Below are 11372 nucleotides of genomic sequence, written 5' to 3'. Positions count from 1 at the left end.
GGCGGAGCCGTGGAGTCGGCCCCGCCCCGCCCGGTCCCCGCTCTGTCTTCCCTGCAGGATCTACTGGGGCTGCTTCTACTTTTTCCCCTGGCTGCGCATGTGGCGGAGGGAGCGGAGGTGAGGGGCGCTGCGAGGCCGCGGACGGGCCGGCAGCCTGGAGGAGGCTCGGGGTTGGAGGACCGATGGCCGGGAGGGAGGGGGGCAGCCCGCGAGGAGAGGCTCTCGCCCCCCCGCCTTATGCCGTCGTTGTCCGGTTGCCCCACAGCTCGGCGCACCCCCGGGAGCAGAAGCTGGAGCCTCTGCGGGGCCTGATGAGCTGTCTGTCGAGCGGCCTGGGCCCGGTTCCCCAGCCCTCGGGCCGCGGCCTCCCCCGCCGCACCCCCTCAGCTGCTGCCCAGACTGCGCAGGCATTAAAGATTTAAACTGACGCTCCCCACCCCGGACTGCCCTCCCGCCTCCATTTGAGCCGAGCCCCCGTCTACACTGACTCCATGTCCTGAGAGTCTCCTCCCTCCCTAGTAGGGTGCCCATGTGAGTCAAAGCCTACTGCCATCGAGTCAATCTGACTCAAAGCAACGAAGCAGAACGGCCCCGTGTGTTTCTGATGCTGGGAATAGTTACAGAAGCCTCCTCTTTTTCCCGCGGAATTACCGGTGGGGTGGGGACTACTGGCTTTTCTGTTATCAGCCCCACGTGGAACCCACTACAGGGCCCCTCATCAGTGCCTGTTACTGCCAGTGGCCGCCCTCTCCCCACCACCAGTACCCCTACTCCCCAGCACTGTGAGTAAACGTTATGGAGTGAACTAGCATTGGCCTGGCCTGGTGTTCTTTCAGACCTTAACCCCACACCGATGCGTTCCCCCTTCTCTAACCTGGCTCCCACCTCTCTCCCGGCAGGATTTGCCATGAGGCTGAAGAATCTTTTCTTTCTAATCGAGGATGCCAGGACATTTATTTGAAGCTGGCAGTTGGAGGAAGTAGCTGACAGTGAGAGAGGAGGATTCCTAGACATGGTCTCTCTCAATCTGCCATAATACGGAATGGGGACTATGTGGGGGTAGAAGGCATTCCTACTGTTAATACCCCAACTTCTGGCTTCTCAGCCAGACCTTGGGTTGAGAGATACTTGGCATCAGCCCCCTTAGAAGTTCTTGCTATTTCCTGGGAGATTCTAAAGACCACTCCCACTAGCACTCCTTCTGTCTTGTGTCCACCCCCCCAAAAAAAAAATACCAAAAATCAGCTTGAGATCCACTGGGGCTGCTAGGTGGCCCTGCTTAGGTAGTTAAGAATGAATGATCCTGGGGCCAGAAAGAACACCAGCAAACTACATTACAGAGAGAGCTTGGATTCCGACTAAGGAGAAAGCTGACTACAACCTGGGGAGGCCACTGGCAGGTTATGTGGGGAGACCTCCAGAGGAGACTGGATAGCCTGATCTTTCCAGAAACCAAAGTGGGAGATAGGTACAGACCGGGAAGAAATTGCTTCCTGGCTTCCCAGGTCTCTGGACTGATGTGTGTGGCATGCAGCTTAGCAGGTGGAGATCTGTGCTGAGATACGGTATTTCAGCAGTTTCCTCCATGTTTGTACCCCAGCTTTGGGGCACAAGCCCAGCCTGGTGAGGGTTAGAACCTAAGACCTCTGGTACCAGTAGCTCAAAATGAGCAACCAATGGGTTGTGGCTACTTTTTGAGAAAACACCTGAGCTCTTGAGCCATTGCCTTACAATGTGGAGTTCTTTGTCCAACCCTAGGCCCACACCTCAAAGGTCACTATCAGAAAATCTAAGCTTCACCCTGGGCAGGAAGGAAGAGAGGCTGGGGCTGTTTGTTGAGCCTGAAGGGGAATGGGCTCCACTCTTAGGGCTGAAGTCCCTCCTGATGAGTAAAGCAGCAGGGAAGCAAAAAGGATGCCTAGGGAAGTTGGGGATCCCCTTCCCAAGGCCAGGCCTGCCCCCTAGAGGGTGGCTGGCCACAGAACAGACGGCTGCAGAAGGCATTCCTCATCACCCAGATAAGGACTGGATGATGACTGCTTCTGTTTCCAATAGAGCAGACCCCGGGGGATTGAAATCCCCAGACCCAGAGTGGGGAATTCAAGGTGCCAGTGGTACTAATTATAGCAGCACACCCGTGTACCCCACCCCATCTTAGCTAGTTCCCAGCTTCCTGGAAAGGACAGGATGAGGGGGTATAGGGGTTTTGTATTGGGCAGTGTTATGGATCGGAATTGTGTCCCAAAAAAACATATGTTTTGTCAGTCCTAACTGATACCTATGGTTAATGAGCCCTGGTGGTGCAGGGGGTTAAGCCTGGAGCAGTAAACCCAAAGGTGTGCATTTCAAACTCACCAGCCACTCCCATTAGACTGCTATGAGTTGAAATCAACTTGATCACAGTGGGTTTGGCTGGGTTTCTGTAGCCCTAATCAACACTGGAATGGGTTTCCTGTGTGACATTAATGAATTTATCTTATTATAAGGTGTGCGTTCCTGAAATGAATCCCTTTTAAGATCAAAAAGCAAGGGGGCACAGTTCACCGACTTCTCTGGCAATAATAGAAGCTGGAATTTGAAGGCTTAGGACCAGAGTCCGAGGAGAACTGCATCAATCCAAGAGGTCACCTTTCAGCCAAACAACAGACTGGATTATAAAACAAACTATCACTGTAAGTGATGTGTCCCTTAAACAGTTAACTAGATGAGACCGAAACCTCAACATAAACCCAAAAGCAAAGAGGGAAAGGCAGAGGGTCTGGGGTGGAGTGGGGGGGACGAGCTGGATCTGTGGAATGGAAATCATGAGAATGATGGCACATGGTGCACACTAACCAGTGTCACAAAGCAATGTGTATAATTCATTCTGTAAATTTTCACCTAAAAAAACGGGATTGTTTCCAGAAAAGAATGAAATGACGTGGGGAATGATATCTGGCCTCCTCTAGCTTGACAAGGGAGAAGGAAAGTCAGACTCACCTCACCGTCAGCATCTCAGCAACACCAGAGATAGGGTTCCTCTCGGGCAGAGGTGCTCCCCACTCCCAATTCCAATATCAGCTATCCTCCCCAAAGTGCACTGAGTTCCACCATTCATTGCAATGGCCATTCCAAACTCATGGGCATTACTCACCATTGTGGGATAGCCTCTTCTCAGTCATGCCCACAGGCTGGTCTCTCTGCTCTTTCACTTTTCAATCCAAACTGCTCTTCTCTCGCAGTGTTGCATAGCTCTTTGAGGGCTGCCAATAAATGCCCACAAGGTGTGCCCGTGCCACCTTAAGCACCAGCACAAAGGCTCTCAGTTCTAGCTCTTAGGGTTAACAAAGAGCTAGCCCCCTCAAAGGAGCTTCCTGCTGAAGGCACTGGGCTTTATTGTTTGGTGGGCTGGGAAGTCCCCTACTCTGCCCCATGCTCTGCAGCTACCACTTCTCTGCCCCTTCTTTGGTATCAAAGCTGTCTCTGGGATCAAGGATGTTCAACGTGTAGTGATCTAGGGTCCAGAGAATGCACATATCTCTTGGCTCATATCTCTTACTGGTAGTGAGATCCCCATTCCCTTCCTGCATCTGAAACGACTCATTTTATATCCAACAAGATGCCAATCAGCAACTGCCCCTGTTTATAATCACTCACAACCAAATTCTATCAGTGTCTTCCCTCACCCATCAAGAAAACGTCACTCTGTGGGGGTAACAAGGACTATGGTTAGAAGACCCATACTAGATAATTCACTGTCCTGCAATATTTGAAAGGGGGTAGTGAAACTAGCTTTGTTGGCCAGTGGCCATCCAAGACACAGCATCTCTATTCACCTGGAGCAATAGAGATAGGAGAGTCAAAAACAGGAGGAGGATATGAAATGTGTGACTACGAGTGTCCATGAAGATTGCTTTCTTTGCCATGAGACCAGAAGAGCTAGGTGGTACCCAGATATCATTACTGAACATTTTGACCAAGAGTCCATAAAAGAATCCTGATGCAAAGGGAGAGAAATACAGGCTAGAATTTCAAATTCTCATGGACTCTAGATTTTCTGGAGCTATGAAAGTTGGATGAACTCCTAAAACGATTGCCCTGAAATAATCTTTAAACTTTAAGCCAGAAATATTCCCTGACATCGTCTTAAAACCAAACAATAGTTTAGCTTAACTATTTTAAAATGCCTCAAAAAAAAACTTTTTTAATGCTTGCCTCGAGCATGATGGTCTTTTAAGAATGATCTAGATGAGATCAAAGTGACAATAGCAACTCAAATGATTTTTAAGGAGCAATGACTATGCCAGTGGAGGAGGAATAACTCAGAATGAGGGGGAGAATGGCCGCACAACGAATAATTGATGTCACTAGACGGTACGTGTAGAAATTCTTGAACTGGCCTGTCTTGCTATCTGTATTCTCAATATTTTATATTGACATAAAATAGCAGATTAAACAAGAAAACAAGCAGTGAAATAGGATAGAAGCTGAAGAGAGAGGGATCTTCGCCTTGCTCTAAAGTCAATTCAGGGTTGTATCCTCTCACCATACTTACTCAATCTGTATGCTGGGTAAATAGAGAAACTGAACTATATAAGAAGCATGTGGTATCAGGATTTGAGAAAGGCTTATTACTAACAACCTGCAAGGTGCAGATGACGCGACCTGGCTGGTTTAATGTGAGGAGGGCTTGAAGTTCTTGCAGATCAAGGACTGCAACCTGGGATTTGGACTTATGACTCCGTGTAGAGATAACCCAAATCCTCCTGACTGGACCAATGAGTAACATCACAAAAAACAGATCAAGGACGGGTGTTGTCAAGGATTTTATCTTGTTTGGATCCGCAATGAACGCATATGGAGAAAAAGCAGTCAAGTGACCAAATGATTCATTGCATTGGGTAAATCTGTGGCACAAGATCTCTTTAGCGTACTGAAGAGCTGGGGACCCGGCCCCAATCCCGACTATGTAGACACCCCCACTCCCCTCCCAGAAGAATGCACTTCAGAGGACAGCACTGAAGCTACAGCTCAGGGAAAGGGGTGAGTATGATCAGAGCGCACAGGAGCAAACAAAGGGAAGGAGAGAGAGTGGAACACCTCCTGGTCCACCAAGCCCCGAGGACGATATTCCTGCTCAGACAGCCAACGCACAGAGACGACCATAGGACCAGCCCCACCACGAGACAAGATGTCCCTCGCTGACCCATATTGCTACGAGGGTCAACACTGGAGTCACAGTGCAGGAATTGTGCCCGATTTGACCCCACCACACTGGGGCGAAATGGTAAGGGCATGGAACATAGTAGCAAGGGGAGCAAAGCAAAGAAATCCCCAGGGATACCAAAAGTAGACAGGGGCCAGGGTGTGGCACCCCCATCAGACTCAACCAGAAAACACGCCTAAAGGTCAACAGGGGAACCGATTACAAGGATCTACATCTAACCTCCTCCCTGGGGGATGGACAACAGAAAAGTGAGTGAAGGGAGACATCAGGCAGTATAAGGCATGACAATATAATAGTAATTTATAAATTATCAAGGGTCCATGATAATTATCAAGTGGGGAGTGGGGAAGGAGGGGAAAAATGAGGAGCTGATGCCAAGGGCTTAAGTGGAGAACAAATGTTTTGAGAATGATGAGGGCAACGAACGTACAAATGTGCTTGACATAATGGATGGATGTATGGATTGTGATAAGAGTAGTATGAGCCCCCGATAAAATCATTTTTTTAAGCGAGTACTGAAGAGCAAGGATGTCACTGAGGACGTCGGGCCAGCGTTCGTTCTGTTGGACCCGGGTCACTGTGAGTTGGAACGGACTCAACAAGAGTTAGAGCCAATGCTCTGAATTGGGACCTTCTAGCTTCCTAAAGTGTGAGACAATCAGGGTCTGCTTGTTAAAGCCACCCACTGCTGGTCTCTCTGTTCTCATAGCAGTAGGGAGCTAAGACAAGCCGGAAGAGGGGGCTGAGAGCTGAGCTGAGCATGAAGATATTGGACCTGGGAGAGGCTGGGCCCGTCCTCCAAGGCCCACAGTAGAAAGGCTGGAAGTAGAACAAAACGAAGTTCATTGAGCTCTTGAGTCTGATGTTTCAATCGGGGATGGAGCCCGGTTCTCCAGGAGGCAGACAAGGCCTGTTTTAGGCGATGAAAACCCCCCTCCGGTTGGCAAGAGAGTGGCATTCCTGAGGCAGGACTGGGCAAAACTGGAAGGTAAGATCTCTTGGACCTTTACCTGTTTTGACATCAGCAACCTGGCACGCGAGTTTTTCGCTTCGCTTATCTGCCCTTTTATCCACCGCACCCTTCACTCTTATCTCTCTAGAGAAAGCAGGCCCCAACTCACCCTCCCCAAGGTACCCCCCACCTCACCAAAGGGACCTTTATCCAGTTCTACTCCGACTGTGCCTGGGCCCACCCAAGACACCTCCTCAGCCAGAAAGTCCTGCCCTAAGCACCCATTCCCATCCATTTCTCCTCATAAGGCCAGCAGACAAGGAGAGGAAGCAGGAGGGGGAGTTAGCAGTGTGTGAAAGCACTTAAAGGCAAGTTAGTGCTGGTCTGCCCCTCGGCTCCCACCCATTCTCAACCTCCTCCGTTGGAATCTTCGTGCCCTGGGATGATTGTGAGTGTGATGGATGACGTCAAAAACACAACTGTGTGAGCGTCCATGTAACTGGGTGTGGACAGCTCTGCCTGTGGGTGTCTGCCCACCAGTATGGCTTTGTGAGCTGAGTAAGCGACCAGGGTCTGACTATGAACGTGTGGCGAGGGGTTGAGGAGTGTGAATGTCTGCCACCGGGGATCTTGGGCTACCCTTACGCACTCACTGTACCACCAATTCCTAATTCATGAACCAGCCCTCTCCTTGGCTTGTCTGGCCAGCACTTTAGGAGCCCACAGGAAAGGGAAGTCCCAGAGAGATGAGATCTGTGGCCCTAGGCCAACAATTAGGGCCCAGAAGTGAGCACAGGATCAACAGGGACATCCCCACCTGCCTCTGACTCACCTAGAGCCACACATAAAAGGGAGGGGGGGAAAGAAGAATGAGGAAGAACTTTCCAGACGAAACAGCATGAAAGGGACCATACCCACTGGTGGCCTGCTGCTGCTACTGTTGCTGCTCAGCCCAGACCCCAGAGCAAGTGAGTGCTTGGGGATCTGGGGGTTTGCATGAGTGGGATTGATGAAGGGGGTCTGGATGTCCAGCCTCCATAGCTCTGCAGGGAGTGCTCTCTGAGTCAGGACACCTCTGAATGTGCGGGCCCCATCATGCTTCACAGCACTGCTCATGCCACCCAGCACGGCCTGCTGCACTCAGCTCTATCGAGGGCCCCTCCCAAACGAGCTGCTGAAGAAGGTCCTCCACATAGCACTGCAGGAAGCTGACAGGGACTGTTACCTCCAGGCCTTTGTGTGAGCTCTGACCCCTGATTCTGCTCTCAGTCCCAACTCCAGCTCCAACCCCTATTTCTGACACTGACAGCTTTTCATCTGGCCTGTACCCTGACCCCATCCTCAAACCTTGACCGGGCCTTTCCCTTCCCAGGCTGCACTTGGCTCACCGAAGCATCTGTGTCCACCCTCAGAACCGCAGCCTAGCACGGTGGTTGGAGCACCAAGGGAGGAAGCGCTAGGGGACTCTGCCCAATGTGAACTTGGAGCTCCTGAGGGAAATGAACCAAGGGCCACAAGCACCAAAACAATAAAGCAACAGTGAACAATGGGCTCGCTCGTGGTTCTCCCAGTTCTATGTAGTGCGGTGCGCCTTGAATCTGGAGCTGGGAAACTTAACAACAAACAGAACTCCTTTATTCGCACCTCCACACCCCATTGGGGGCAAGGCCAAGGGTCTAGGACCCACACACACTCCTCAGGCACTACATACATACATGCAGAAAACACATATTCCCTGCTTCTCATACACGTGGTCACACATGGGCAGACATGCACACGGACACACATGTCCTCAGATTGGACCTCCAGCTTCAGGATGGAATCAGGTCCAGACATCCACCAACTGGCAAGTTCGGAATCCAGGGTCTCACAGAGAACTTCCAGCTCCCACTCCCAGCGCACAGCGGGGATGGACTGTCCTGCCTGGGATTCTACTGTCCGTCCGTCCATCTGCACCAGTACAGTTACAGGCGGAAGCAACTGATGCCCACCAGGTCCTCTACAGGTCTGAGGCTCCTGGAAGACACAGGAGATACATCGGGGGAGGGACTAGGACCAGCTGTTGGCCCAGACACCCTGAGGGAAGGGACCTAACTCGGATCCAAGACACCAGAGAATCAGGATGACTATCCAGGGGAGGGGAATCCAATATGAACCTCAATATCCTGAGCGGGACCCGAGCCCAGGAAGCCAGGGGTGAAAAGCCCCAGGTAGCACCAGGAGGACAAGGAGGCCCAACTCTGATATCTGGCACCCTGAGAAGGTTAGGCCAGCCAGCTCCTGGGCCATGCCTGCTCACAATGGGGTCACCGGTCTCCAAGCCCAAACCCGCTGCAGGTCTTACTCACTTGTAAGCTTGTCCACCGGACTGATCAAGCCCAAGAATCCACGCTTTGGGGCTCCATCCTTCCGGCCCAGTCTCAGCCTCAGCCTGGAGCATAAAAAGGTAGCTTATCTCTCTGCCCATGTGGGCATCTCGCTGGTCTCCAAAGGGTTTGTTCGTTAAAGGTTAGGAGAGGCATTGGGAGAATCACACACTTGGGGCGGAGCAGTGGCTCCAAGATCGGACAAGGTTCACTGGGAAACCAGTGGGAAGGCCTGAATGGGGGTGGCCTATAGGCAGCAGGTCATCTTTGGGAATCTGAGGCTGAGAGGCCAAAGGTAAACACTTACCAGAGCCCCAGGATTAGGGCCCCAGCCACCAGTCCCAGGAAAGAGAGAAGTCCCAGGGACAGCAGCACGGCCACCTGCTCCACCGGGATGCTGTGGTCTAAGGGGAGTAAATCCCATGGGCAACCGTGAGATCAAGCTGCCCAAACTCGGTGTCCCCTTCTCTCTGGGCCTTCCCTTTGCCCGTCTGCCAAGCTCACCAAGAGGCTGCTGGTCCAGGTGGTGGGAAGGACATGGGGAAGTGAGGCTGTCCACCTGTGATGACTGGTCCTCTGCTGATGGCTGGCCTGCAGTCAGTATCTCCTTTGAGAAATGCCCTAAAGACAGGGCAGATTTGAGGACCGGCCACATTCGAAGCAGGGGTGGGGGCCAGGTCCTGCTGGCTGAGACTGAGACCTGAATTGGACATTGGGGCACTTCGGGCCGGGGCGGGGCAGAGCAGGAGGCTTACATCAGGATGGGGCTGTCACTGTGCTTACAGGGGTGGGACGTGGCCCACAGTCCTACTCACCTGAAGCAGGGGGCCTACTGCTAGATGCTGTGGGAGAGATCCTCTGTCCTGGCTCTAGGCTCAATTGCTCAGCGGTGCTTGGCATCCCCCAGACCTCAGGACTCCAGGCACTCCACGTGCCAGCATCCAGAAAGTCCCGAGAACTGACCCTCACGACGTGAGGCAGCCCAGGCACGGCGTCCGTGATCACCTCTTCCAGCCCGACCACCTCCACCTGAGCGTGAAGATGGCCATGGGCCCATTATCTAGGTTGTAAACACAAAGTCTACCAGCCCCCCAACCCCAGTCTGTAAGGAGCTCCCCTTCCTCCCTGAGCTCTCCTGTGAGCTGATCTGGGCCTGACGTGGGGTGGCTGGGGGAGTCAGGCCTACAGCTGTCCTATAGTGGCCCCACAGGCTGTGGCCTCAGACTGCCTGGGTTCAATTCTTCCCTGTACTGCTTCCCGAGTGACCTTGGGCTTCTCTGCACCTCAGTTTCTTTGAAAATAGGAATGAATTCCTGGCAGGCAGATTATTATCTGAGGCAGCCACTCCCCATGCCCATTACCAGCCAATGGTTTCCAGAGGTAGGGCGCTACTACCGGCCTCAGCTGGGCACGGGAGTGTTGACTTCACAAGGTACTTTAGGGTGAAAGGCACACGCCTTCATCTTCCTAGAAAGGTTTTTTGGGTTTATTTTTTAAGCCACTGCTATGGGTTAAGATAGGAGTTCTGCCAGGGGACAAACAACAGAAATGGGGGTAAAGGGAGACAGCAGATGGTGTAAAATATGAAAATAAAAATAATTTTTAAATTATCAAGGGTTCACAAGGGTGGGAGAGGGAGGGGGAAAATGAAGAGCTGATACCAAGGGCTCAAGTAGAGAGAAAAATGTTTTGGAAATGATGATGGCAACATATGTACAAATGTGCTTGATACAATTGATGTATGAATTGTTATAAGAGCTATAAGAGCCCCCAATAAAATGACTTGTTAAAAAGTAAATAAAATAAGTAGGTAGCAATAAAATAAGAATGTAAAAAAATAGAGGAAATGGAAGTACAATGTTTAAAGAGGCTTACGCTCTGTGTGAAGTAAGCATAAAATTATTTTAAAGTAGGCTGTAATAAGTTAAAAGTATGTACTGTAAGCCTGTCAGTAATCACTAAAAATACTCCAAAAGAAACTCAAGGACAAATCGTGTAAGTTGGTTCCTTACAAACATGTAAGTTGATTTCCTAAGAAATCTCTTAATATATAGGTCTCTCACTGGCTCCAGATCTCTGGTTGAACTCTGAGGGAACAGAACATAACCAACATGCCAAATTAGAAAAGAAGAGGGAAGTAGACTTGTGTGCTTTTAAGTTGGTTCTGCAGTGGTGTGGACACTATCTTGTCATGGAATCATACAGCAAAGGATTATGTTTGTTAAGCAGCTACACCATAGCTCGGTTGAGAGAATTCCATATACACTGACCTTGGCAAACTAAGCATTCCCAGAAAAGCAATGATAAGAAAAATTGGGACATTTTAAATGTAATATCTCATGATAGCGGAAGTCCTTCCCAAAGATAAAATGAAGTTATGAAGAAAGGATGCTTCCAAGTGGATCTTTTGTTAGCTGGGAAAGGAAAGTTGTTTACCAATGGGGAGCTAATTAAAACATTTTTGCTGCAGTAAAAGAAATATATCCAGAGAAAATAAACTTGTTTAATGCTATTAGCCTTTTCCGTAAGAATGATTGCTTGCAAATCTGCAGACACTGGGAACATAATTAATGGCCACTTAAATAAACAAGGAAAACAATTCCATCAGCCACACCTTGGGAGAAAGACAGGGCTTCCTCCTCTAAAGAGTTACAGTCTCAGGAACTCGATTGAGAGAATTCCGTATACACCGGGGCAGTTCTGCCCTGTCCTACATGGGGGCTCTGAGTTGGCATCTACTCGATGGCAGTGAGCTTGGTTTCTGGGAGGTTCACATGGAGGTGCAGTTCTACTCTGTCTTCTAGGGTCACTATGAGTCTGAATCTCCTCAATGGCATTGGAGCGGGGC

The 11372-nt window shown here is 50.6% G+C and overlaps 3 protein-coding genes across 6 annotated transcripts in view; 2 read left to right on the top strand and 1 right to left on the bottom strand.

The window, feature by feature from the left end:
• LOC115869391 overlaps positions 1-809 on the top strand; it is a 14332-nt gene extending 13523 nt beyond the window's left edge. The window contains exons 2-3 of the mRNA XM_045289377.1: positions 8-117; positions 266-809. Of these exons, the coding sequence (XP_045145312.1) occupies positions 8-117; positions 266-422 (267 nt within the window). The 3' untranslated portion in view covers positions 423-809. The remainder of the gene's footprint in view (positions 1-7; positions 118-265) is intronic.
• A 6247-nt stretch (positions 810-7056) lies between these two features.
• Positions 7057-7618, top strand: CCL27 (C-C motif chemokine ligand 27). Its single transcript, XM_004712429.2, has 3 exons — positions 7057-7126; positions 7265-7397; positions 7531-7618. The coding sequence occupies exons 1-3, from the start codon at positions 7057-7059 to the stop codon at positions 7616-7618; spliced, it is 291 nt and encodes a 96-aa protein (XP_004712486.2).
• A 153-nt stretch (positions 7619-7771) lies between these two features.
• IL11RA (interleukin 11 receptor subunit alpha) overlaps positions 7772-11372 on the bottom strand; it is an 11220-nt gene continuing 7619 nt past the window's right edge. For all 4 annotated transcript variants that reach the window (XM_045289315.1, XM_045289316.1, XM_045289318.1 and 1 more), the window contains exons 9-13: positions 9340-9553; positions 9029-9145; positions 8832-8928; positions 8507-8589; positions 7772-8174 (exon numbers count right to left, since the gene is read on the bottom strand). In XM_045289315.1, the coding sequence (XP_045145250.1) occupies positions 8158-8174; positions 8507-8589; positions 8832-8928; positions 9029-9145; positions 9340-9553 (528 nt within the window). In that variant the 3' untranslated portion in view covers positions 7772-8157. The remainder of the gene's footprint in view (positions 8175-8506; positions 8590-8831; positions 8929-9028; positions 9146-9339; positions 9554-11372) is intronic.

Source organism: Echinops telfairi, unplaced genomic scaffold (genome assembly GCF_000313985.2).
Source record: "Echinops telfairi isolate 266 unplaced genomic scaffold, ASM31398v2 ScPeMD7_25;HRSCAF=90, whole genome shotgun sequence".
NCBI classification, from domain to species: Eukaryota; Metazoa; Chordata; class Mammalia; order Afrosoricida; family Tenrecidae; genus Echinops; species Echinops telfairi.
The sequence above is the reverse complement of the archived record's forward strand: the minus strand, read 5'-3'. Positions and strand labels throughout refer to the sequence as shown.